This window comes from Ranitomeya variabilis, chromosome 4 (genome assembly GCF_051348905.1).
Source record: "Ranitomeya variabilis isolate aRanVar5 chromosome 4, aRanVar5.hap1, whole genome shotgun sequence".
NCBI classification, from domain to species: Eukaryota; Metazoa; Chordata; class Amphibia; order Anura; family Dendrobatidae; genus Ranitomeya; species Ranitomeya variabilis.
The window spans coordinates 134,938,129-134,962,976 of NC_135235.1; the positions used below are offsets into that span (position 1 = coordinate 134,938,129).

General features: G+C 45.9%; 1 protein-coding gene across 3 annotated transcripts in view; it reads right to left on the minus strand.

Moving 5' to 3' along the window:
• Positions 1-24,848, minus strand: part of CDH23 (cadherin related 23) — a 1,745,895-nt gene that overhangs the window by 1,004,743 nt on the left and 716,304 nt on the right. For all 3 annotated transcript variants that reach the window (XR_013214534.1, XM_077259280.1, XM_077259282.1), the window contains exon 8: positions 2,640-2,768. Coding sequence is in view for 2 of the 3 variants with exons in the window: in XM_077259280.1 (XP_077115395.1) it covers positions 2,640-2,768 (129 nt within the window). In the remaining variant the exon portion in view is untranslated. The remainder of the gene's footprint in view (positions 1-2,639; positions 2,769-24,848) is intronic.

A 24,848-nucleotide genomic window follows, 5' to 3' on the forward strand; every position in this document is an offset into this window, starting at 1 on the left:
CCACTGCACCAACACACCCCCCTACACGAACATACTCCACTACACCAACACACTCCACTACACCAACACACCCAACTGTACCAATACACCCCACTGCTCCAACACACCCCACTGCACCAACACACCCCACTGCACCAACACACCCCACTGCACCAACACACCCCACTATGCCAACACACCCCACTACACAACACACCCCACTACAACAACACACCCCACTGCATCATCGCTCTCTATATTGTCTACGGGACTGCCAAAGATAGGAGAGCACAGCATGAAAGCATATACAATAATGTGGAGAGGTGATAACTTGGATTTACTGAACAACATCTTGGGTTCCAAACCCCACTACGCCAACACACCCCTCTACACCAACACACCCCACTACACCAACACACCTCACTTCACCAACACACTCTCCTGCACCAACACACCTCACTACCCTAACATATCCCACTACACCAACATACCCCACTATGCCAACACACCCCACTACACCAATACACACCACTACACCAACACACCCCATTGTACCAATACACCCCACTGCTCCAACACACCCCACTGCGCCAACATACCCCACTGCACCAACACACCCCACTGCACCAACACACCCTACTGCACCAACACACCCCTCTACACCAACATACCCCACAACAATAACACACCCCACTACACAACACACCCCACTACACCAACACACCCCACTGCATCATCGCTCTCTATATTGTCTACGGGACTGCCAAAGATAGGAGAGCACAGCATGTAAGCATATACAATAATGTGGAGAGGTGATAACTTGGATTTACTGAACAACATCTTGGGTTCCAAACCCCACTACACCAACACACCCCTCTACACCAGCACACCCCACTACACAACTCACCCCACTACACCTACACACCTCACTTCACCAACACACTCTCCTACACCAACACACCTCACTACACCAACATACCCCACTACACCAACATACCCCACTACACCAACACACCCCACTGCTCCAACACACTCCACTACACCAACACACTCAACTGCACCAATACAACACACAGCACCAACACACCCCACTGCTCCAACACACCCCACTGTACCAATACACCCCACTGCTCCAACACACCCCACTGCACTAACACCCCCACTGCACCAAAAAACACCCCACTACACCAATAAACACACCACTACGCCTAGACACCCCTCTACACCAACACACCCCACAATGCTAACACACCCCACTACACAACACACCCCTCTACACCAACACACCCCAAAATGCTAACACACCCCACTACACAACATACCCCACTACACCAACACACCAAACTACACCAACACACCCCACTGCACCAACACACCTCACTACACCAACATACCCCACTACACCAACATAACCAACTACACCAACACACCCCACTGTACCAATACACCCCACTGCTCTAACACACCCCACTACACCAACCCACCCCAGTACGCCAACACACCCCTTTACACCAACACACCCCACAATGCTAACACATCCCACTACGCAGCACACCCCACTACACCACCATACCCCACTGCACCAACACGCCTCACTGCATCATCACTCTAGATTGTCTACGGGACTGCCAAAGATAGGAGAGCACAGCATGTAAGCATATACAATAATGTGTAGAGGTGATAACTTCGATTTGTTGAACAACCTCTTGTGCTCCATACCTCACTACACCAACACACCCCACTGCTCCAACACACTCCACTACACCAACACACCCCACTACACTAACACACCCCACTGTACCAATACACCCCACTGCTCCAACACACCACACTGCACCAACACACCCCACTACACCAACACACCCCACTATGCCAACACACCCCTCTACACCAACACACCCCACAACGCCAACACACCCCACTACACACACACTCCACTACACAACACACGCCACTACACAACACACACCACTACACCAACACACCCCATTACACCAACACACCCCACTTCTCCAACACACCCCACTTCACCAACATACCCCACTACACATCTGTAGCAATACACCCCACTGCTCCAACACACCCCACTGCACCAACACACCTCACTGCACCAACACACCCCACTGCACCAACACACCACACTACGCCAACACGCCCCACTATGCCAACACACCCCTCTACACCAACACACCCCACAACGCTAACACACCCCACTACACAACACACCCCACTACACCAACACACCCCACTGCACCATCACTCTGTATATTGTCTATGGGACTGCCAAAGATATGAGAGCACAGCATGTAAGGATATACAATAATGTGGAGAGGTGATAACTTGGATTTATTGAACAACCTCTTGGGTTCCACAATGGAAAAAAAGACTGACTGACTGTAAAGCCATTTACTGGTGAGAAGGGAAGGAGCATTGCTTTCATGCTTCCATGGACAGTGTGGCCAGCCACTTCCCCTATTTGCATCCAGTGAAGCCATTTTGAGTGCAGAATCTCTTTAAATTTTCTACCACACTCACATTATTCCAGCTGTATAATTATTCAGAGTCCATTTTTTCTACTCATAAACTGTAATCATTTTTTTTTAATAGGCTTTCACAATAACTATTATAACTCAGGAAATCAATTGATTTGGTCTACTTACCGGAGGAGAGTTTTCATATATGTTAGTGCTATACGGCAAATTGATGAAAATTGGGTCCATGTCTTGAACATCAGTGATTGTAATGGCGAGGTTGGCTAACGTTGAAAGGGGTTTTGTCTTGTCTTGATCCTAGTAGTAAAAAGAAAAAAGTAGAAAAATTTAATTCTACACAGAATTGTTTTGGACAAATTTGAAACCCTTCTTTATTAGTTTGTTGCAAACTTAACAGCCTATCTAAGGAAGCCTGTCACTAGCTTCTGCATGCTAGGATTATGCTCCTTCCACTACATAAAGTCACTTTTATGAAGAATGTGATCCATTCATATCTTTAAAGCGGTCGTGGTTACACAGCATACCTTTTTCTTTGCTAAATTATTGCTGATTTTCATACCTTGCAAACGTAAAAGGAAACTGTCACCAAGTGTTTGCATAGCTTCTGAGAGCAGCTTGATGTATGGACGGAGACCCTGATTCCCGCGATATACCACTTAGGGCTGTTCCACACATCCAGATAATTCCGGTACCGGAATAAATCGGTACCGGAGTTATCCGTGTCAGTGTGCCTGGGAACTCACGTAGGCCATACGTGCAGCACACGTGTGCCGCCCGTATGGCGAGTGTGTACCACACGGAGCGTGTGGTACCCACGCGTGTGGTACCCTGCATCGTGCTGAAGCCGCGCTTCATATGTTCCCTGCAGCAGCATTTGCTGCAGAGAAAATATGAATAATAGTGTTTAAAATAAAGATCTATGTGTCCGCCGCCCTCCCACCCCCTGTGCGCCCCCCCGCTGTTCAGAAAATACTTACCCGCCTCCTTCGCTGCTTCCTGGTCTGGCCGCGGCTTCTAGTGTATGCGGTCACGTGGGGCCGATCATTTACGGTCATGAATATGTGGCTCCACCTCCCATAGGGGCAGAGCCGACTATTCATGATTGTAAATGAGCGGCCCCACGTGACCGCATAAAGTAAGAGGCGCGGGGCAGAGAGGAAGGAGTGACAGCCAATGTGGGAGTGGGTGAGTATTTTCAGAACAGCGGGGGGGCGCACAGGGGTTGGGGGGCGGCGGACACATAGATCTTTATTTTAAACACTATTATTCATATTTTCTCTGCAGCAAACGCTGCTGCAGGGAACATATGAATCGCGGCTTCAGCACGATGTGGGGGGGACAGCGCTTACTGTAGTGCTATCTCCTGCACGCACACGGACCCCAGACGGAGAACGTCCGTGTGAGGTCCGTGTTTTACACGGACCCATTGACTTTAATGGGTCCGTGTAATACGTGCGCTCCCACGAACACTGACATGTCTCCGTGTTTGGCACAAGGAGACATGGTCCGCAAAAAATCAATGACATCTGAACAGATGCATTGATTTTTATGGGTCTACGTGTGTCAGTGTCTCCGGTACGTGAGGAAACTGTCACCTCACGTACCAGAGCCACTGACGTGTGAAACCGGCCTTACTTTGCTGGATACTGCAGTTCTGATCAAATTAGTTTTATTTGCAGCTGATCAAGCAGTTCTCTGAATGCTGAGGTCTGTTTAACCCCATCCACACCACTGATTGGCAGCTTTTGTGTGCAACTGTGCATAGGCAGGAATGTGCCAATCAATAATCGTGTAGGGAATAGAATGAGATTATAAACAAAATGCGTTTTACTTATCCTCTCCGTCTTCAGTGCTGCTCTGGTGACAGTATATACGCTGCAGTGGAGAACTCACATCTGTAATGCTGCAGATAATTACCGAGCTCACTGGTATCGTCTTGATATCACTTATGCAGCCAAGCAACATATATCAGAGCAGTGTCAGTGACACAGCAATGTTCCCATGGAGGATAAGTAAAGTTTAGGTCATTTTTACAACAAACTAAGCTGACATTTAAAAGTTTTCTGCAAGTGGATAATCCCTTTAAGATGAGAAAATGATAGCAAAAAACAAACTAAATCTAGTTACAAAAAGTTTAAATGGCAGTCATTGACAAAAACAGTGCAAAAGTAGAAGAACAAGGGTGGCACTCACCGTCCCATAAAATCCACTTTAATGAGGCAAATTAAAGCATTCAAGGCAGGAGGGTTACAGGACCCGTAGAAGTGCATTTGCACCAAATGGCCATCGTCCTTCACATGCCACACAGAACCCTCCTGCCTTGAATGTTTTAAATTGCCGCAATAAAGTGGATCTTTTGAGACGGTGACTGCCACCCTTGTTCTTGTATTTTTGCATGAATAAATGCTTTGTTTTCCATTGCCTGGGCACGGATGCTTACGGCGTTATCGACACCCCAGCCAGGTGCATGAACATAGGTGATGCAGTGGTGCCGATCATTTTTGGTGCTTTGCTAGTGGACTGATTAACATAAACAGGACATACAAAAAAAAAGCTAACGAGCAACTACTGAGCTCACTCACACATGTGATTTTCATCCACGCGTGTTTTTCATAGATTGCATTCATACCTGTTATAGTTTATGGGACCATTCACATGCCCATAATGTTTCACGGATTGAGAAAAATTAGCAGTCAATGGGTCAATGAAAAAAAACAGACCGACTCAGATGACATGTGAGTGCTGTCCGATTTTCACAGACTGCAAGAATGGAGTAGGAGGAGAAACTTTTTCTTTATTTCTCCACATGTGAGAAAAATGGATGACACCTGGACCACATTCTCATCAAACTCTGATCACAGTCTGATCAGAATAATTGGTCCATTTTTCTCCTACGTGGAAAATTGGGTGTGTGAATAAGCCCTAAGTAGTTGCACTTCGCTGATACATAATGATTGCAAACAGTTAATATTCATCATCTCCCGTGCACTAATTAGGCTTTAGAATTTTCTCAAATTTACATTAAAATGCAATGGCTAAGAATCTTGTAATCTAATAGGTTAATTTTCCAAGCTCTGAAAAATTAATAGAAGTGCAATGAACTAGATTGTTGTTCTATTGTTAATGGAAATACCTTGTCATTCTAATGTCTATTCTTCCTTGCCAGGCAATGTCAGTAAATACACATTGCAAGTTGCCATGTGATGACTATAAATACCGTTATGCTCTGATGGAAGATTGCCTTTAATATCTGTGCTGTTGTGTCAGGTAATGACAGTAAATTTGTGTTCTGTATTTCTATTTAATCACAGGTTCCATATGAACTGAGAATCGGTTCTTGGTGCAAGCAATCACTTGTAGGAACCAGCGCTTGCTCAGAGACCCAGTCAAGACATGACAGTTTCTATAAGCAGTGCCTCATCTACTAATGGTATTGGCAAGAAAAGAAATGCACTGTACCCCTAGGAAAATGTACTCTATTTAATGATTAGGTAGATCATTTATATTGCTGACTTCTTACCACTGACTATGATAAACATTATTTCTAGGTATGTTTTATGTTTGAATGCCTACTGAAAAAAATGAGATTGAAAAATGAGATCCTGCCCTACCTCTCAGTTAACTGATCCCATATCCTAATTTCGCAGTCCCCTAGTGCCGTTGCCCATTATAGAGGTCCCATTTGACAGGACTGCCATGGACCTTGTTGGGCCCTTAGTTAAGTCTGCCAAGGGTCACCAATGCATGCTGGTGGTAATGAACTGTGCAACAAGGTACCCAGAAGTGATAGCACTGAGAAGCTCCTCCGCCAGGTGTATAGCTCGAGAGCTAGTGCATATCTTCTCCGGAACGGGCCTGCCAAAGGAGATTCTGGTGACCCAAAGGACTCATTTTATGTCCAAAGTGATGAGGGAGTTGTGTAAAGCTCTTCAGATTACCTAACTCCAGATGTCAGTGTACCATCCGCAGACAGATGGCCTTGTGGGGAGGTTCAACAAAACCTTGAATTCTATGCTCTAGAAGGTTGTGGAGAAGGATGGCTGAGACTGGGATTGGCTGCTGCCATACGTACTGTTCTCCATTAGAGAAGTCCCACATGCTTCTACGGGGTTCTCATAGTTCAAGCTGTTATACAGATGACACCTTCAGGGACTTCTGGACATTGCAAAGGAGACCTAGCAAGCTTAGCTAAAACCCTACCAAAGCACCATTGAACATGTGGCCCAGATGCAGGACAGGATCACGAGCATGATGCCAATTGTGAGGGAGAGCCTCCTTCAAGCCCAAGAGGCCCAGGCAAGGGTCTACAACTGGGTGGCAAGACTGGTACAGTTTAGCCCTGCAGACTGGGCATTGGTGTTGATCTCCATGGAGGAAAGTAAGTTGCTTGCCAAGTGACGGGGGCCATAAGAGATGGTTGAAAAGTTGAGAGAAGTCAACTACAAGGTCCACCAACCATTGAGGAGAAAGCCATAACAGGTGTACCACATTAACCTGCTCAAACCATTGCAAGACAGGGAACCGGTGGAAGCTACTCTATGTGCCTGGGGGCCATTCTTTTAGCCAGGGTCGAGGATGCCCCAGTGGCAGAGACACTGTCACCTACCCAGAAGCAACAGTGATGAGAGCTGCTTCATCGGAAATGGGATCTATTTTTGGAATTGCCAGGTTGCACGCAGGTCATGGAGCATGAAATCCTGATGGAACTGCATGTGAGGGTGAACCAAAAGCCACATTGGATTCCTGAAGCCTGCCTCGAGATTATCTCCACAGAGGTGAAGAGAATTTTGAGCCTGAGCATCATTGAGGAGTCAAAAAGCGACTGGTTCAGCCCCATTATCCTTGTGCCAAAACCGGTCGGAGAGTGGTGTTTCTGTAATGAATACAGGAAGCTAAATTAGGTGTCCAAGTTCGATGAATATCCAATGCCATGGGTCGAAGAGCTCATTGAAAGGCTAGGGTGAGTGAGATATCCAAACCCTGGACCTAAAGGAAGGGTACTGGCAAATTATCCTGTATCCAAGTGCCAAGGAGAAGACGGTCTTCTCTACACCCAACAGGTGCTTTCAGTATACCAGGATGCCATTTGTAAAACCAAAATGTAAAACCTTTCTCAAATATACATAAGTATGATAAAAAAGAAAAAATCAGTGCTGTAAGGTTCTTAAGAGAGACTGAATTCCACTGAAATGGGCTCTTCACTGTTTTACTATTTTGACAACTGTGTGAGGCTTCCTGTTTCTGAACTGGGGCATAGCAATGTGTAGGGAAGATTGCAAAAGTACAGCATAAAAACACAAGGGAGATCTATGTAGCTGATAACTGAATTCTGGATGTATCTATGAAAGAAGAGAAGTTAAATGGATTCTTGCATACTACGAAGCAGCAGGGTGAGTTCAATGCAGTAACAGCCTCTTATCAGTGTGTTGTGGCTAACTGTCTGCATGTACAGTATGTAGTCAGAGACTCATATTAACCAATTATAATCTATATAATACTAACCCCTTGCAAACCTCTTGCAGATGTATCCACTTTATTTATCTAGGCTGCATAATATACAAATAAATCATGCCGATTAGGGACTTTCCTAGTCTGAACAGGGACCTGTTGGGTTCAGGGGTTTAGCTCTCCTGGTTTGTATGTAACCCATTTGAGTGTGTGTATACAGTTATAACATCGGTATGTAGTAAATATCATGTTCCTGGTTAGGTGAGGAAAAATCTCACCACATTTTCATTTTGCTGATGCACTACCCGATGGATTGTGTTCAGATATTAATTCACGATGTTTATCATTTTCTTTTGGTGAAGCAATTCTCTGATTACATTCTATGGTCTTAAATAGAGATGAGAGGTGTTCGAGTCGAACTGTTCGCCAATTTCAAATTCGAGCTGTTTTTGGCGGTGTTCGAGTCGTTCGACGAACCCGAACAATTTGCTTAAAATTCGGGTGTTCGAGTTTCTGTTCGATAACTGTTCGTTCACCAAAAGCCTAGCTTGATTTGCACATTAAAACTGTTTATCATTGTTAATGGACTGTTTCAGTGTATAGTGGGCGGGGGATAGATCTGTGCTGAAATAACGCCGATCTCCATTTTTTTTTCTTTCCCGCATTTACAGAGGGGCGGTGCAGTCTCTCAGCCTATCAGCAGTGCGCACACAAACAGCAATGTGCATGTGATGCAGATAAGCAAGGGCATGTGTCATTGGCTGTGTATGTCAGATGTCACTCCTTGCCCAATGAGAACCAGCCATTTGCCCCATCGCCACCATTTCCTCACTGCTGCACCTTAGTGTTAGACGGCACCGCTGCTGCAGTGGGCGCTATACAGACTAAGAGTGTTTTTTGGAGTGAATTCTCAGAGAGATAGGTTTAGGGAGTCGGGAGGAGTCGGGACTAATTGTAATATCAGCCCTTTTCAGGGTAGGTTACAGCAGTTCATAGCACTGTTTGCCAGGCAGGTCTCAGCCAGTGCTGTGCAAGTGTTAGTCACAGCATTTGGTGTAATCTAGCTCAGCCAATCCTTTTTGGCTAGTAGCATTGTCTGATAGTCATCTGAGTAGCCTGCCTGCGAAGCCAGCTACATCGCCTGTGTATCTCAATTTTTCCTGCATCTAACCCAGTAAATCGTTTTGGGGTTTTGAGCTTAGTAGCAGTGTCTGCACGTCAGCAGAGTAGCTCGCCTGTGAAGCTAGCAGCACTGCCTGTGTATCTCAATTTTTACTGCATCTAATCCAGTTAATAGTTTTGGGGTTCTGGGCCTAGGAACAGTGTCTGCACATCAGCAGAGTAGCCCGCCTGTGAAGCTAGCTACACTGCCTGCGTATCTCAATTTTTACTGCATCTAACCCAGTTAATAGTTTTGGGTTTTGGGCCTAGGAACAGTGTCTGCACGTCAGCAGAGTAGCCCGCTTGTGAAACAAACTATACCACCTGTGTATCTCAATTTTTACTGAATCTAAGCCAGTTAATAGTTTTAGGGTTTTGGGCCTAGGAGCAGTGTCTGCACGTCAGCAGAGTAGCTCACCTGTGAAGCTAGCAACACTGCCTGTGTATCTCAATATTTACTGCATCTAATCCAGTTAATAGTTTTGGGGTTTTGGGCCTAGGAACAGTGTCTGCACGTCAGCAGAGTAGCCCGCCTGTGAAGCTAGCTACACTGCCTGTGTATCTCAATTTTTACTGCATCTAATCCAGTTAATAGTTTTGGGGTTTTGGGCCTAGGAGCAGTGTCTGCATGTCAGCAGAGTAGCCCGCCTGTGAAACAAACTATACCGCCTGTGTATCTCAATTTTTACTGCACCTAATCCAGTTAATAGTTTTGGGGTTTTGAGCTTAGTAGCAGTGTCTGCACGTCAGCAGAGTAGCCCGCCTGTGAAGCTAGCTACACCGCCTGTGTATCTCAATTTTTACTGGATCTAACCCAGTTAATAGTTTTGGGGTTTTGGGCCTAGGAGCAGAGTCTGCACGTCAGCAGAGTAGCTCGCCTGTGAAGCTAGCAGCACTGCCTGTGTATCTCAATTTTTACTGCATCTAATCCAGTTAAAAGTTTTGGGGTTTTGGGCCTAGGAGCAGTGTCTGCACGTCAGCAGAGTAGCCCGCCTGTGAAAAAACTATACCGCCTGTGTATCTCAATTTTTACTGCATCTAACCCAGTTAATAGTTTTGGGGTTTTGGTCTTAGTAGCAGTGTCTGCACGTCAGCAGAGTAGCTCACTTGTGAAGCTAGCTACACCGCCTGTGTATCTCAATTTTTACTTCATCTAACCCAATTAATAGTTTTGGGGGTTTGGGCCTAGGAGCAGTGTCTGCTCGTCAGTAGAGTAGCCCGCCTGTGAAACAAACTATACCGCCTGTGTATCTCAATTTTTACTGCATCTAACCCAGTTAATAGTTTTGGGGTTTTGGACCTAGGAGCAGTGTCTGCTCCTCAGCAGAGTAGGTCGCTTGGAAACTAGCAGCACCGCCTGTGTATCTCAATTTTTACTGCATCTAATCCAGTTAATAGTTTTGGGGTTTTGGGCTTAGTAGCAGTGTCTGCACATCAGCAGAGTAGCCCGCCTGTGAAGCTAGCTACACCGCCTGTGTATCTCAATTTTTACTGCATCTAATCCAGTTAATAGTTTTGTGGGTTTGTGCCTAGGAGCAGTGTCTGCACATCAGCAGAGTTGCCCGCCTGTGAAACAAACTATACCGCCTGTGTATCTCAATTTTTACTGCATCTAATCCAGTTAATAGTTTTGGGGTTTTGGGCTTAGGAGCAGTGTCTGCACGTCAGCGGAGTAGCCTGCCTGTGAAACTAACTACCCCGCCTGTGTATCTAAATTTTTTCCTGCATCTAACCCAGTAAATAGTTTTGGGTCTAGGAGCAGTGTCTGCACGTCAGCGGACTAGCCCGCCTGTAAAGCTAACTACACCACCTGTTTATCTTTATTTTTTCCTGCATCTAACCCAGTAAATAGTTTTGGGCCTAGTACCACAGTTTGGCCACTCAGTTCTGCTCGGTTCTCATCCATCGGTTGTTGTGTCAACAACTACAGATACAGAGTTGCCAATTAGTTAAGCACCAAAATGAGTGTCAAAAGCCCTGCTGGTGGAAAGGGGAATAGGCATGTTGGAAAGGGAAAAAAAGGTTGTGTCCGTGGGGTAGATAGTAAAGCAGCAGTAACATCTGCAGAAGAAAGACCATCTTCCAGCCAAAGTAAGATGTCTACTTCTTTTCGTGGACAATCTGATATGATCCCTTTCTTACGAGCATCGCCACAAATTCCAGATGAGGCACTTAGGCTGTTAACTGGTTCATGCAGCTTTACATGAACACCCGAGCCTTACACTATGGCTGGTCCAAATAACTAAAGCAATTGTTACCATCCACCTCTCGTGTCTCCCCTTTTCCTCATAGTTTGTAAGCTTGCGAGCAGGGCCCTCATTCCTCCTGGTATCTGTTTTGAACTGTGATTTCTGTTATGCTGTAATGTCTGTACAAGTCCCCTCCATAAGTTGTAAAGCGCTGCGGAATATGTTGGCGCTATATAAATAAAATTATTATTATTATTATTATTATAAAAACAGCAGGTGCTTGAACGGATATCAAGTGCTCATTCAAGTGGGCTCTCCTCCAGGTCAACTTCAACATCACAACTACTCCAGTCCTCAGAGTTGTCACCCCAATCGCACTTGCTTCCTCACAGCTCCCAACTCTCCAGCCGCCCGTCTGAGCATGGGGTAACACAGATGGTTGAGTCTGCAGAGCTGTTTACTCATACTATAGCCTGGGAATCAGAGGTCTACTCCAGAGCTTCTGTGAATCCAGACGAGGAAATGATCTGCACTGATGCCCAGGATCTTTGTGAGTTGGATCCAGGCCCAGATGAAGAAGGCTCTGAGCATAATGTAGACCCTCGTTCCCAAACTGTAACTCCTGTTGGAGACAATGAGGAAGATGATGATGAGACTGAGATACCTGATTGGAACGAAAACTTGACTTTTCAGTCAGGGCAGGAAGAGGTTGGCTCTGAGGACGACGGCTGTCAGAACACACAGGATGATGATGACGAGGTTGGAGACCCCACTTACTGTCAACCACAGTCCACCAGTCCATGAGGTCAGCAGAGGAGGTGGAGGAGGATGCTAGTGACGAGTCTGACGACGAGGTAACGGTGCGCCTTCCTGGACAGAGACAGAGTACTGGAAGCACATCAACAACTGCATCCTCAACCCCAACTGTGCCTCTGAGCAGAAGTCATGGTGGCTCTTCAGGTCGCACGGGCTCTAAGCCTTGCGTAGTCTGGGCATTTTTGACATCGCAAAGGATGACCCAACTCAAGTTGTCTGTAAGATTTGTCAACAAAATCTCAGTAGAGGCCAAAAAATCACTATATGATTGCTATATGAGGCATAAGTTGCAGTGGGAAGCTCACTGTGCCACAATGCGGCCTAGTGGGCCAGGTCAACCACCGTCTGCCCCATGAAGTGCATCCGCGTCCTCGTCTTCATCCTCTGTGACTGTGGGGACAGCACTCGCACATGGTTTTGGACGCAGAACTTCCACCTCTTTACCGGCAACAGCCAGTGTGATTGGCAGGTCATCAGGACATTTGCAAGTGGAAACACCTGCTGGTGTTGAGCGCTCTCCGACATCGACACCACATTTTGATCAAGGCAACACAACATCTCAGCCTGCACCTTCCTCACAGACCAGCAGTTTGCCCGGGACACCGTACTCAACTCCGTCTAAGCACGGCAGCCAGCCCTCAGTCCCTCAGATGTGGACAATTAAAAGACTATTTCCTCCTAGCCATGACAAAGCAAAGAGGTTGAATTTCACCATCTGCAAGCTGTTGGCTACAGAAATGCTGCCTTTCCGCCTGGTGGATACAGAGGATTTTTGAGACCTTATGTCCGTCGCAGTGCCCCAGTACCAGATGCCCAGTCGCCACTACTTCTCAAAGAAAGCTGTGCCTGCGCTACACCAGCATGTCGCACACAACATCACCGCTTCCTTGAGAAACTCTGTGTGTGACAGGGTGCATTTTACCACAGACACTTGGACGAGTAGACATGGACAGGAGTGTTACATGTCGGTGACTGGGCACTGGGTAACTATGGTGACATCAGGAGAAGGGGCTGCTGTCCAAGTCTTGTCGTCCCCACGAGTTGCTTGTCGATCCTCTGTATCTAGAAGTTCCTCCACTGTTTCTGCCTCCTCAACCTCCTCTCAGTCCGCCACCTGCACCCAAAGCCTGTCTGGTAATGGCACCAGCGTTCTAACTGCACAGAAGGAATCCTGCACACCTCCTTACTATGCTGTCACCAGGGCTCAATGGCATCAGGCGGTGTTTACATTGAAATGTCTGGGAAATGTGAGTCACACAGCTGAGGAGTTGTGGTCAGCTCTGGAGACCGAGTTCCATCAATGGTTGTCTCCACTCAACCTGCAGCCAGGGAAGGCCGTGTGCGACAGTGCTGCAAACCTGGGTGCGGCTCTTCGCCGGGGCAATGTCACACATGTGCCTTGTATGGCTCACGTTTTGAACCTGGTTGTCCAGCAATTTTTATCCCACTATCCCGGACTAGATGGGCTTCTGCAGAGGGCACGGTCGCTGTGTGCTCACTTCTGCCATTCGCATCCCGCAGCTCAACGACTTACATCTCTACAGAAGTCGTTGGGCCTGCCAGTTCACCGGCTGAAATGCGATGTGCCCACATGGTGGAATTCAACTCTGCACATATTGCAGCGACAGTGGCAGCACCGACGAGCCCTGGTGCAATACGTTATGATGTATAGCCTGGGCCAACAAGATCCAGAGGTGGGGCAAATCACACTGCAGGAGTGGACTCAGATCAGGGACCTATGCACCCTTCTGCACAGTTTTGAAATAGCGACGAAGATGTTTAGTGCTGACGATGCCATTATCAGCATGACTATTCCGGTGATTTACATGCTGGAGCACACCTTAAACAGTATTCGGAGTCAGGTGGTGGAACAAGAGGAGGAGGAACAGGAGGAGTCGTATGCGGAAGGCTGGGGGAGAGGGATTACCGAGGGTGCATGTTAGCAGCCAAACTGTTGAGGAAGGTGCAGGAGGCGAGGAAGAAGTGGAGGACGAACTGGTGCTGGGCATGGAAGACTCATCAGATGAGAGAGACCTTGATCAAATTTCTGTTGTGCGAGGTTGGGGGGGAGAGGGCAGTGGAAGGAAGAATGATTCTCACCTCGCCGCCACCAAGACAACAAGGACTTGGTCCTCCTGGATGCGTAAGACACATGAGTGTTTTAGGGAGACTAAAAGCTTGATGATTTTTGAAAATCACCTCATTAACCGTTTTAAAAAACTCTGGCGAAATTGATGCCACTTAAGTGGTGTCTGTGGCCGAATTTTTTTTAAAAATGGAAACTCTTTTATTTAGTCCTCTTGCTGAGTTTTACATGACGTTGCCATTGTCAATTCCAGGGGGGTGGGGTCGTCTGCAGAGTTGATTACTCATACTATGGCCTGGGATTCAGAGGTCTGCTCCAAAGCTTCTGTGTCTGCTAGTCAGCAGAGTAGCCCAGCCACCCACCACCTGTTTACCTAAGTACTATTTTTAACGGCATCTGGCCCAGGAAATCCTTATGGGCCTAGTAGAATTTGGTGCTACTCAGCAGCGTACCCTGTTATGACCTGGTGGTTAGGAGCACCCGAAGTGACCTGATGGTTAAAACAGAAAACCTGGGACAAGCTCTGAGGACGTGGTAACTCTACTGACCGCAATCTCTAATCCTATCACACACACTAGAAATAGCCGTGGAGCGTACCTAACTCTCCCTAGACGCCTCTTCACAGCCTAAGAGCTAACTACCCCTAAAGATAGAAACAGTAGCCTACCTTGCCTCAGAGAAATTTCCCAAAGTAAAGGTAGCCCCCCACAAATATTAACTGTGAGATAAGAGGGAAGTGACAAACACAGGAATGAAACAGATTTTAGCAAAGGAGGCCGAATCTTCTATAGAAAGACAGAGGATAGGAAAGGGAACTATGCGGTCAGTATTAAAAACTACAAAAACCACGCAGAGTGTGCAAAAAGACCTCCACACCGACTCACGGTGTGGAGGTGCAGCTCTGCACCCCCAGAGCTTCCAGCTAGCAAGGAAATATCATAATAGCAAGCTGGACTGGAAACATAGCATGTACTGAAAAATATATTCAAAAACCGATGAACAGCAAATGACTAGCAAGGACTTAGCTTCTGCTGGAGTAGACAGGTCATCTGAGAAATCCAAGAGAGATCTGAACCAGTACTGAGACATTGACAGCTGGCATGAATTAACGACCTGGGCAGAGTTAAATAGGGAAGCCAGCAGTAGCAATAAACGAGGGCAGCTGAGAAAGCCAACCTCAAAGATCAGCAGTTCCACTTAAAGCCACCAGAGGGTGTCCAAGGACAGAACTCACCAAAGTACCATTCACGACTACAGGAGGGATCCCGAGAACAGAATTCACAACAGTACCCCCCCCTTGAGGAGGGGTCACCGAGCCCTCACCAGAGCCCCCAGGCCGATCAGGACAAGCCAAATGAAAGGCACAAACCAAATCGGCAGCATGGACATCGGAGGCAACAACCCAGGAATTATCCTCCTGACCATAGCCCTTCCATTTAACCAGGTACTGAAGCTTCCGTCTCGAAATACGAGAATCTAAAATCTTCTCCACCACATACTCCAACTCCCCCTCAACCAACACCAGAGCAGGAGGATCAATGGAAGGAACCATAGGCGCCACATATCTCCGCAACAACGACCTATGGAACACATTATGGATGGCAAAGGAAGCTGGAAGGGCCAAACGAAACGACACAGGATTGATAATTTCAGAAATCGTATAAGGACCAATGAAACAAGGCTTGAACTTAGGAGAAGAAACCTTCATAGGAACATAACGAGAAGACAACCAAACCAAATCCCCAACACGAAGTCGGGGACCAACACAGCGATGGCGGTTAGCAAAACGTTGCGCCTTCTCCTGAGACAACGTCAAATTGTCCACCACGTGAGTCCAAATTTGCTGCAACCTGTCCACCACAGAATCCACACCAGGACAGTCAGAAGGCTCAACCTGCCCTGAAGAAAAATGAGGATGAAAACCAGAATTACAAAAAAAAGGCGAAACCAAGGTAGCAGAACTAGCCCGATTATTAAGGGCGAACTCGGCCAATGGCAAGAAGGTCACCCAATCATCCTGATCAGCAGAGACAAAGCATCTCAGATAGGTCTCCAAGGTCTGATTAGTTCGTTCGGTTTGGCTATTTGTCTGAGGATGGAACGCTGAAGAAAAAGACAAATCAATGCCCATCTTAGCACAAAAGGACCGCCAAAACCTAGAAACAAACTGGGAACCTCTGTCCGACACAATGTTCTCCGGAATTCCATGCAAACGAACCACATGCTGAAAAAAAAATGGAACCAAATCAGAGGAGGAAGGCAATTTAGGCAAGGGTACCAAATGGACCATCTTAGAAAACCGATCACAAACCACCCAGATGACAGACATCCTTTGAGAGACAGGAAGATCAGAAATGAAATCCAGGTTTGGCCCGAGCACAAGTCCCACAGGACTGCACAAAAGAACGCACATCCCGTGACAAGGAAGGCCACCAAAAGGACCTAGCAACCAAATCTCTGGTACCAAAAATTCCAGAATGACCAGCCAATACTGAACAATGAACCTCAGAAATAACCCTACTAGTCCATCTATCAGGGACAAACAGTTTCTCCACAGGACAGCGGTCAGGTCTATCAGCCTGAAACTCCTGCAGAACCCGCCGCAAATCAGGGGAGATGGCAGACAAAATCACCCCCTCTTTGAGAAAACCAGCCGGCTCAGAGACTCCCGGAGAATCAGGCAAAAAACTCCTAGAAAGGGCATCAGCCTTCACATTCTTAGATCCCGGAAGGTATGAGACCACAAAATCGAAACAGGAGAAAAACAGTGACCATCGAGCCTGTCTAGGATTCAACCTCTTGGCAGACTCGAGGTAAGTCAGATTCTTGTGATCAGTCAAGACCACCACGCGATGTTTGGCTCCCTCAAGCCAATGTCGCCACTCCTCGAATGCCCACTTCATAGCCAACAACTCCCAATTGCCGACATCATAATTACGCTCAGCAGGCGAAAACTTTCTAGAAAAGAAAGCACACGGCTTCATCAAAGAGCCATCAGAACTTCTCTGAGACAAAACAGCCCCTGCCCCAATCTCAGAAGCATCAACCTCGACCTGAAAAGGGAGCAAAACATCTGGCTGACGCAACACAGGGGCCGAAGTAAAATGAAGTTTAAGCTCCTGAAAAGCCTCAACGGCCGCAGGGGACCAGTTCACCACATCAGCGCCTTTCTTCATCAAATCAGTCAAAGGCTTAACCACACTAGAAAAATTAGCGATGAAGCGACGGTAAAAATTAGCAAAGCCCAGGAACTTCTGAAGACTCTTCACAGATGTAGGTTGAGTCCAATCATAAATGGCCTGAACTTTAACAGGGTCCATCTCGATAGTAGAAGGGGAAAAAATGAAGCCCAAAAAGGAAACCTTCTGAACTCCAAAGAGGCATTTAGACCCCTTCACAAACAACGCATTAGCACGAAGGACCTAGAACACCATCCTGACCTGCCTTACTTGAGACTCCCAATCATCCGAAAAGACCAAAATATCATCCAAATATACAATCATGAACCTATCCAGATACTTCCGGAAGATGTCGTGCACAAAGGACTGAAACACAGATGGGGCATTGGAAAGCCCGAATGGCATCACCAGGTACTCAAAATGGCCCTCGGGCATATTAAATGCTGTTTTCCATTCATCGCCCTGTTTAATACGCACAAGATTATACGCCCCTCGAAGGTCAATCTTGGTAAACCAACTAGCCCCCTTAATCCGAGCAAACAAATCAGACAACAGAGGCAAAGGGTACTGAAATTTGACCGTGATTTTATTGAGAAGGCGGTAATCTATACAGGGTCTCAGAGAGCCATCCTTCTTGGCCACAAAAAAGAACCCTGCTCCCAACGGTGACGAAGACGGGCGAATATGTCCTTTCTCCAAGGACTCATTTACATAACTCCGCATAGCGGCATGTTCTGGCACAGATAAATTAAACAGTCGGCCCTTAGGGAACTTACTACCAGGAATCAAATTAATAGTGCAATCACAGTCCCTATGAGGAGGTAGGGCACTGGACTTGGGCTCCTTAAATACATCCTGGTAATCCGACAAAAACTCAGGAATTTCAGAAGGAGTGGAAGAAGAATATGACATCAAAGGAACATCAGCATGTATCCCTTGACAACCCCAACTAGACACAGACATTGATTTCCAATCCAGTACTGGATTATGAACCTGTAACCATAGCAAACCTAACACGACAACATCATGCAAATTATGCAACACCAAAAAGCGAATATTTTCCTGATGTGCGGGAGCCATGCACATGGTCAGCTGAGTCCAGTACTGAGGTTTATTCTTGGCCAGTTGCGTAGCATCAATCCCCCTTAAGGGAATAGGAATCTGCAAAGGCTCCAAGAAAAAACCACAGCGCCTGGCAAACTCCAAGTCCATCAAATTCAGAGCAGCGCCCGAATCCACAAATGCCATAACAGAGTAGGACGACAATGACCAAATCAGAGTAACAGATAAAAGAAATTTAGGCTGCACAGTACTAATGGTGACAGACCTAGCGAACCTCTTAGTGCGCTTAGGACAATCAGAGATAGCATGAGAGGAGTCACCACAGTAAAAACACAGCCCATTCTGACGTCTGTGTTCTTGCCGTACAGCTCTGGTCAAAGTCCTATCACATTGCATAGGCTTAGGCCTCCGCTCAGAGGACACCGCCAAATGGTGCACAACTTTGCGCTCGCGCAAGCGCCGATCAATCTGAATGGCCAAAGACATTGACTCATTCAGACCAGCAGGCGTGGGGAACCCCACCATAACATCCTTAAGGGCTTCAGAAAGACCCTTTCTGAAAATTGCTGCCAGGGCACACTCATTCCATTGAGTAATCGCCGACCACTTTCTAAACTTCTGGCAATATACTTCTGCCTCATCCTGACCCTGACATAGAGTCAGCAAGATCTTTTCTGCCTGATCCACAGAATTAGGTTCGTCATAAAGCAATCCAAGCACTAGAAAAAATGCATCCACATTAAGCAATGCAGGATTTCCTGTCTCAAGGGAGAATGCCCAGTCTTGCGGGTCACCACGCAACAAAGAAATAATAATCTTTACTTGCTGAACGGGATCACCAGAGGAGCGGGGTTTCAGAGCAAGAAACAGTCTGCAATTATTTTTGAAATTCAAAAATTTAGATCTATCCCCAGAAAACAAATCAGGAATTGGAATTCTAGGCTCTAACATCGGATTCTGAACTACATAATCTTGAATGCTCTGTACCCTAGCAGTGAGTTGATCCACACAAGAGGACAAACCTTGAATATCCATATCTACACCTGAGTCCTGAACCACCCAGAGGTTAAGGGGAAAAGAAAAACAAAACAAGCTGCAAAGAAAAAAAAATTGACTCAGAACTTCTCTTATCCCTCTTTTGAGATGCATTAACGCTTTGCGGGCCAGCTGTACTGTTATGACCTGGTGGTTAGGAGCACCCGAAGTGACCTGATGGTTAAAACAGAAAACCTGGGACAAGCTCTGAGGACGTGGTAACTCTACTGACCGCAATCCCTATTCCTATTACACACACTAGAAATAGCCATGGAGCGTACCTAACTCTCCCTAGATGCCTCTTCACAGCCTAAGAGCTAACTACCCCTAAAGATAGAAACAGTAGCCTACCTTGCCTCAGAGAAATTTCCCAAAGTAAAGGTAGCCCCCCACAAATATTAACTGTGAGATAAGAGGGAAGTGACAAACACAGGAATGAAACAGATTTTAGCAAAGGAGGCCGAATCTTCTCTAGAAAGACAGAGGATAGGAAGAGGAACTATGCGGTCAGTATTAAAAACTACAAAAACCACGCAGAGTGTGCAAAAAGACCTCCACACTGACTCACGGTGTGGAGGTGCAGCTCTGCACCCCCAGAGCTTCCAGCTAGCAAGGAAATATCATAATAGCAAGCTGGACTGGAAACATAGCATGTACTGAAAAATATATTCAAAAACCGATGAACAGCAAATGACTAGCAAGGACTTAGCTTCTGCTGGAGTAGACAGGTAATCTGAGAAATCCAAGAAAGATCTGAACCAGTACTGAGACATTGACAGCTGGCATGAATTAACGACCTGGGCAGAGTTAAATAGGGAAGCCAGCAGCAGCAATAAACGAGGGCAGCTGAGAAAGCCAACCTCAAAGATCAGCAGTTCCACTTAAAGCCACCAGAGGGTGTTCGAGGACAGATCTCACCAAAGTACCATTTACGACCACAGGAGGGAGCCCGAGAACGGAATTCACAACAGTACCCCACCCATGAAGCAAGCTACACCGCCTGTTAACCTAAGTACTATTTTTAACGGCATCTGGCCCTGGTAATCCTTTTGGGCCTAGTAGAATTTAGTGCTACTCAGCAGCGTACCCCACCCATGAAGCAAGCTACACCGCCTGTTTACCTAAGTACTATTTTTTAAGGCATCTGGCCCAGGAAATACTTTTGGGCCTAGTAGAATTTGGTGCTACTCATCAGCGTACCCCACCCATGAAGCAAGCTACACCGCCTGTTAACCTAAGTACTATTTTGTAACGACATCTGGCCCAGGAAATCCTTTTGGGCCTAGTAGAATTTAGTGCTACTCAGCAGCGTACCCCACCCATGAAGCAAGCTACACCGCCTGTTTACCTAAGTACTATTTTTTAATGGCATCTTGCCCAGGAAATCCTTTTGGGCCTAGTAGAATTTGGTGCTACTCAGCAGCGTACCCCACCCATGAAGCAAACTACACCGCCTGTTAACCTAAGTACTATTTTGTAACGACATCTGGCCCAGGAAATCCTTTTGGGCCTAGTAGAATTTAGTGCTACTCAGCAGCGTACCCCACCCATGAAGCAAGCTACACCGTCTGTTTACCTAAGTACTATTTTTTAATGACATCTGGCCCAGGAAATCCTTTTGGGCCTAATAGCAATTTCTGCTACTCAGCAGAGTACCCCACCCATGAAGCAAGCTACACCGTCTTCTTTCTTTCTCAATCTAACCCCTCAACTCTGGGGTGTCCACTCTCCCTCCAGCTCTCTCCTTCTCACAGGTAGACTACCACGTGTTTTCACACTGTGGCAAATCTTTTGGGCCCAGGCATAAGAAGTCGTCGAGGTAATGGATAATATGTGCCACCTTACAAACGTCCGTGACGACACATTCGGGGAAGCAACTAAATGCCTCAAATAGTGAGCAGGATATGGAGCACCCCATGGGCAAACAGCAATCTATGTAGTATGCTCTTTCACAGAAGCAGTCCAATGGGAGGACACTATTCTGAGGCATAGGTAGTAACCGGAACGCCCCCTCAATGTCTGTTTTGGCCATTAGGGTGCCCCTTACCAACTTCTTGACCCGCCTGATTGCCTCGTCAAAGTAGGTACAGTACATAGTACTGTACTTGATTCCGCATCAATGTTATCGTTTACTCACCTGCCCCTTGGATATGACAAATGGTGGATTAGTCTGAATGTATTGGGTTCCTTTTTTGACACAACTCCCAACGGGGGTACCACTACGTCTTCTAAGGAAAGTGTTCTGAATGGACCCACCGCCATTCTACCTAAAGATATTTATTTTTTTATTTTTTTTGTCAAGATGTCTGGGTGTTGATAGAGCGAGTTTAGATTTTTACTCCAGCCTTTCTTGATTTTAGAAGGGCATGACATGCCTATATCTGTGTCTCCTCCTCCTTTTACTTCTCCACCTCTTTTCTTTTAACATGACTATATGTAGTTGTGTCATTTCCATGTGTTTGTTGTGTCTTCTGAGCAGTTTGTCAGCTTTTGGACACCTTTAAAGGTGTTTTCTATGTGTTTTCCATGTGTTTGTATGTGTTTGTGTTTGCCTGCCATTGGTTTCAATGGGGTTCGACGGTGTTCGTCGAACGTTCGACGAACAGTTCGTCGAACATCTCCCTGTTCGACGAACCGAACCCGAACACTAGGAAGGTGGCTCATCACTAGTCTTAAAGTCTACAGCATAACAAAACATGCCTAATTCTTAAGGTCCTGGCACAAGACTCTACTTTGCCAGATGCTGTGGAAAATCAACTTCAACCCTCACAGTTGGTAACTCCCAGTGAGGAGAATCTTATCAGTCTATGATCACTTTCATACAGTAGAATGAAAGTAAAACGTGTGACCCTGTAATACTGAGAGAAATCTTCTGATTTGCTAATGACATACATTTGTGAAAAGTTCTGTAATTTCATCTACTGCCACTTTCTATGGTTTTCTCATAGCAGATAGATCCTCTTAAAACCGCACAGTAGAATACAAATTTTATCATATTTTACATTTGGCAAAAAACATAGCTATATGGCTTTTATTATTAAGCAGACATTTTCTCTTTAGTACCCAAGAGCTTTAATGGATTTGTGACATTCTGGACAGAATCTTATTATGGGCATGTACAGGCACAAAGTGATGGACTGATAGAGGCTATTCTGCAGCACTACATCTACTTCATCGAGACTTTAAAATTGCAGTGAAAGCTGATTATGAGGGATTAATGCTCATTTAAACGGTATTCAATAAAACAGCATGAACATTATGTTACAATAACCCCAAGGCTTTGCAGTTTGTGACTACGCTGAATGTTTCTTTTCTGATCCTTGATTTCGCTGCTATAATGTTATTACTGGTAAACTTACACAGTGAAATCTCAGCAGATTATTTTTATGCACGCACAAATCTATTTCAAAAATAGTAGTCTAGTTTACTGTATAGAGAGGTAAAAGTAAACATAATTATATATCACAAAATTTCCATGTGTTTGGGATTTAGAAGGTGGGAAGACTGAATACTGGTATTTATCAATAGACTTTTTGGCAATTCCCAACCTAGTAAGAGGGAAATTTTAGACAAAAAGGGGAAACAAACCTTGAGCTTCCCTGATTCTGCCACTCGTTTCCTTTTTCACTGAATCACTCTATTGCAGAGATGCTCCTGTATGTTGCTTTTGGAGTACAGTATGTGTTGGTCTCCGCTTGTAGACCAACTGCACGTTTCTTCAGAGTTTTCCCTTCTTCAACTGTGAGTTTCTTCAACGTCTTCTCTTGATCGTGTGCTGTCATCCCTCCCTCCCTCCCTCCCAGAAACTGCTAATCACAGCTCAGCGGCATCTGCAACTGACAGACTACTGAGCTCTGATTGGGGGGGTCTAAAAGGGAGGATTGAATGTGTATGTCCACAGAAAAGACTCTGAAGAAACACCTAGTTGCACTATAAGCAGAGATTTCACATACTGAATTCCAAAAACAACTACTGTGATCCAGCACAAAATGGAAAAGAGTGTCAGAATTAGGTGAGCTCATGAATTTTAATAACTTGTACAACTCAGTTTGTTTAGCAAGTGATAAGTTTTCTTTAAGAAAATTTTCTTTCCTAAAGATTAGGATGAAAAATAAGTGTATGCTTACTGCCTGAGCATGCAAAAAAACCTAAGCTTATTAAGGATCCTAGATCATGAAGGTATAGATATATCAGCTTAAACACCCACGTCCTCCTCCAAAACAAAATGTGAATATCTGCTGTGGAAGGTCGGTTCACTTAGCTGCTCCTCGAGTTAGACACAGGCACACGTGTGTTTAAAGTTCCTCGATGGTTTAATGCATCATAAACCAAAACCCCATACTGGTAACAGAAAAAAACAGCCTGTCTGGCTCAAATGAAAATAAAAAATTCACATACAGTTCTGCCCACTGCCTCTGGGACAACACATATGGCAGCTCTCGCAGGAGCTGCAAGTCTGGAGGCATCCTTCCTCCACACAACACAGACAGGGAAAACAAAACTGGCTGGACATTTAACTCTCTCCAGCCACACCCTGGAGGTGGAGATATGGTGGGTAGGTGTCTTGTCCATCTCTGACCTACCCGCCATGAAAGTCAGGCCCATATAGTGACTGGATTGCTCTCAGCACATATCATGCTGGAGAAAACACTTATGGCTTTCAACCTTTGCGACACATATCTACCCTCATGTACGGCACCAGTGACCCTGTCACATATTTTCCTCCCTGCCAAAAGTCGGGGGCTTTGGCACCTTCAGACATCAAACATGAAATTTGGGAGAGGGCATCTGAATTCCCGTGTAGCTTCCTGGGCCTATATTCTACATTGAGCCTAAAATCCTTGAGGCCTTAGAATCACCTAGTCACCAGGGCATTCTAAACCTGTTTCTCCCTTTCTTAGGGGCATGATTGGACACAAGTTTGAACCTCCAGCCCTTTAGATAACACCTCAATGTAGCTGCTGCCCATTTTATGGCTAGGCATTGTTTCTCCACAATAGCATAATTTTTCTCACATGATGAGAACTTCCGGCTCAGATATAGGATGGGAAACTTTTTCCCATTTATCTCCATAGACAGCACGGCTCCTGACCCAACTTCTGTGGCATCTGTCTATACCACAAACTCTGTTCTGATGTCTGGTGAGATCAGAACTGAATGTTTACACAGAGACGGCTTCAACTCCTGGAACACCATCTCTGTGTCAGCAGTCCATTTAACTATGATCGACCTGGAACCATTAAGAAGATCCATCAATGGTATGGCGTTTATAGCAATACTTTGCATGAACTGCCGATAATAGCCCACAATTCCAAGAAATGCCATCACTTGCTTCTTGGAAAGCGGTTGCGGCCACTTCTGAATCGCCACGATCTTACTTATCTGCAGTTTAATTTTGCCC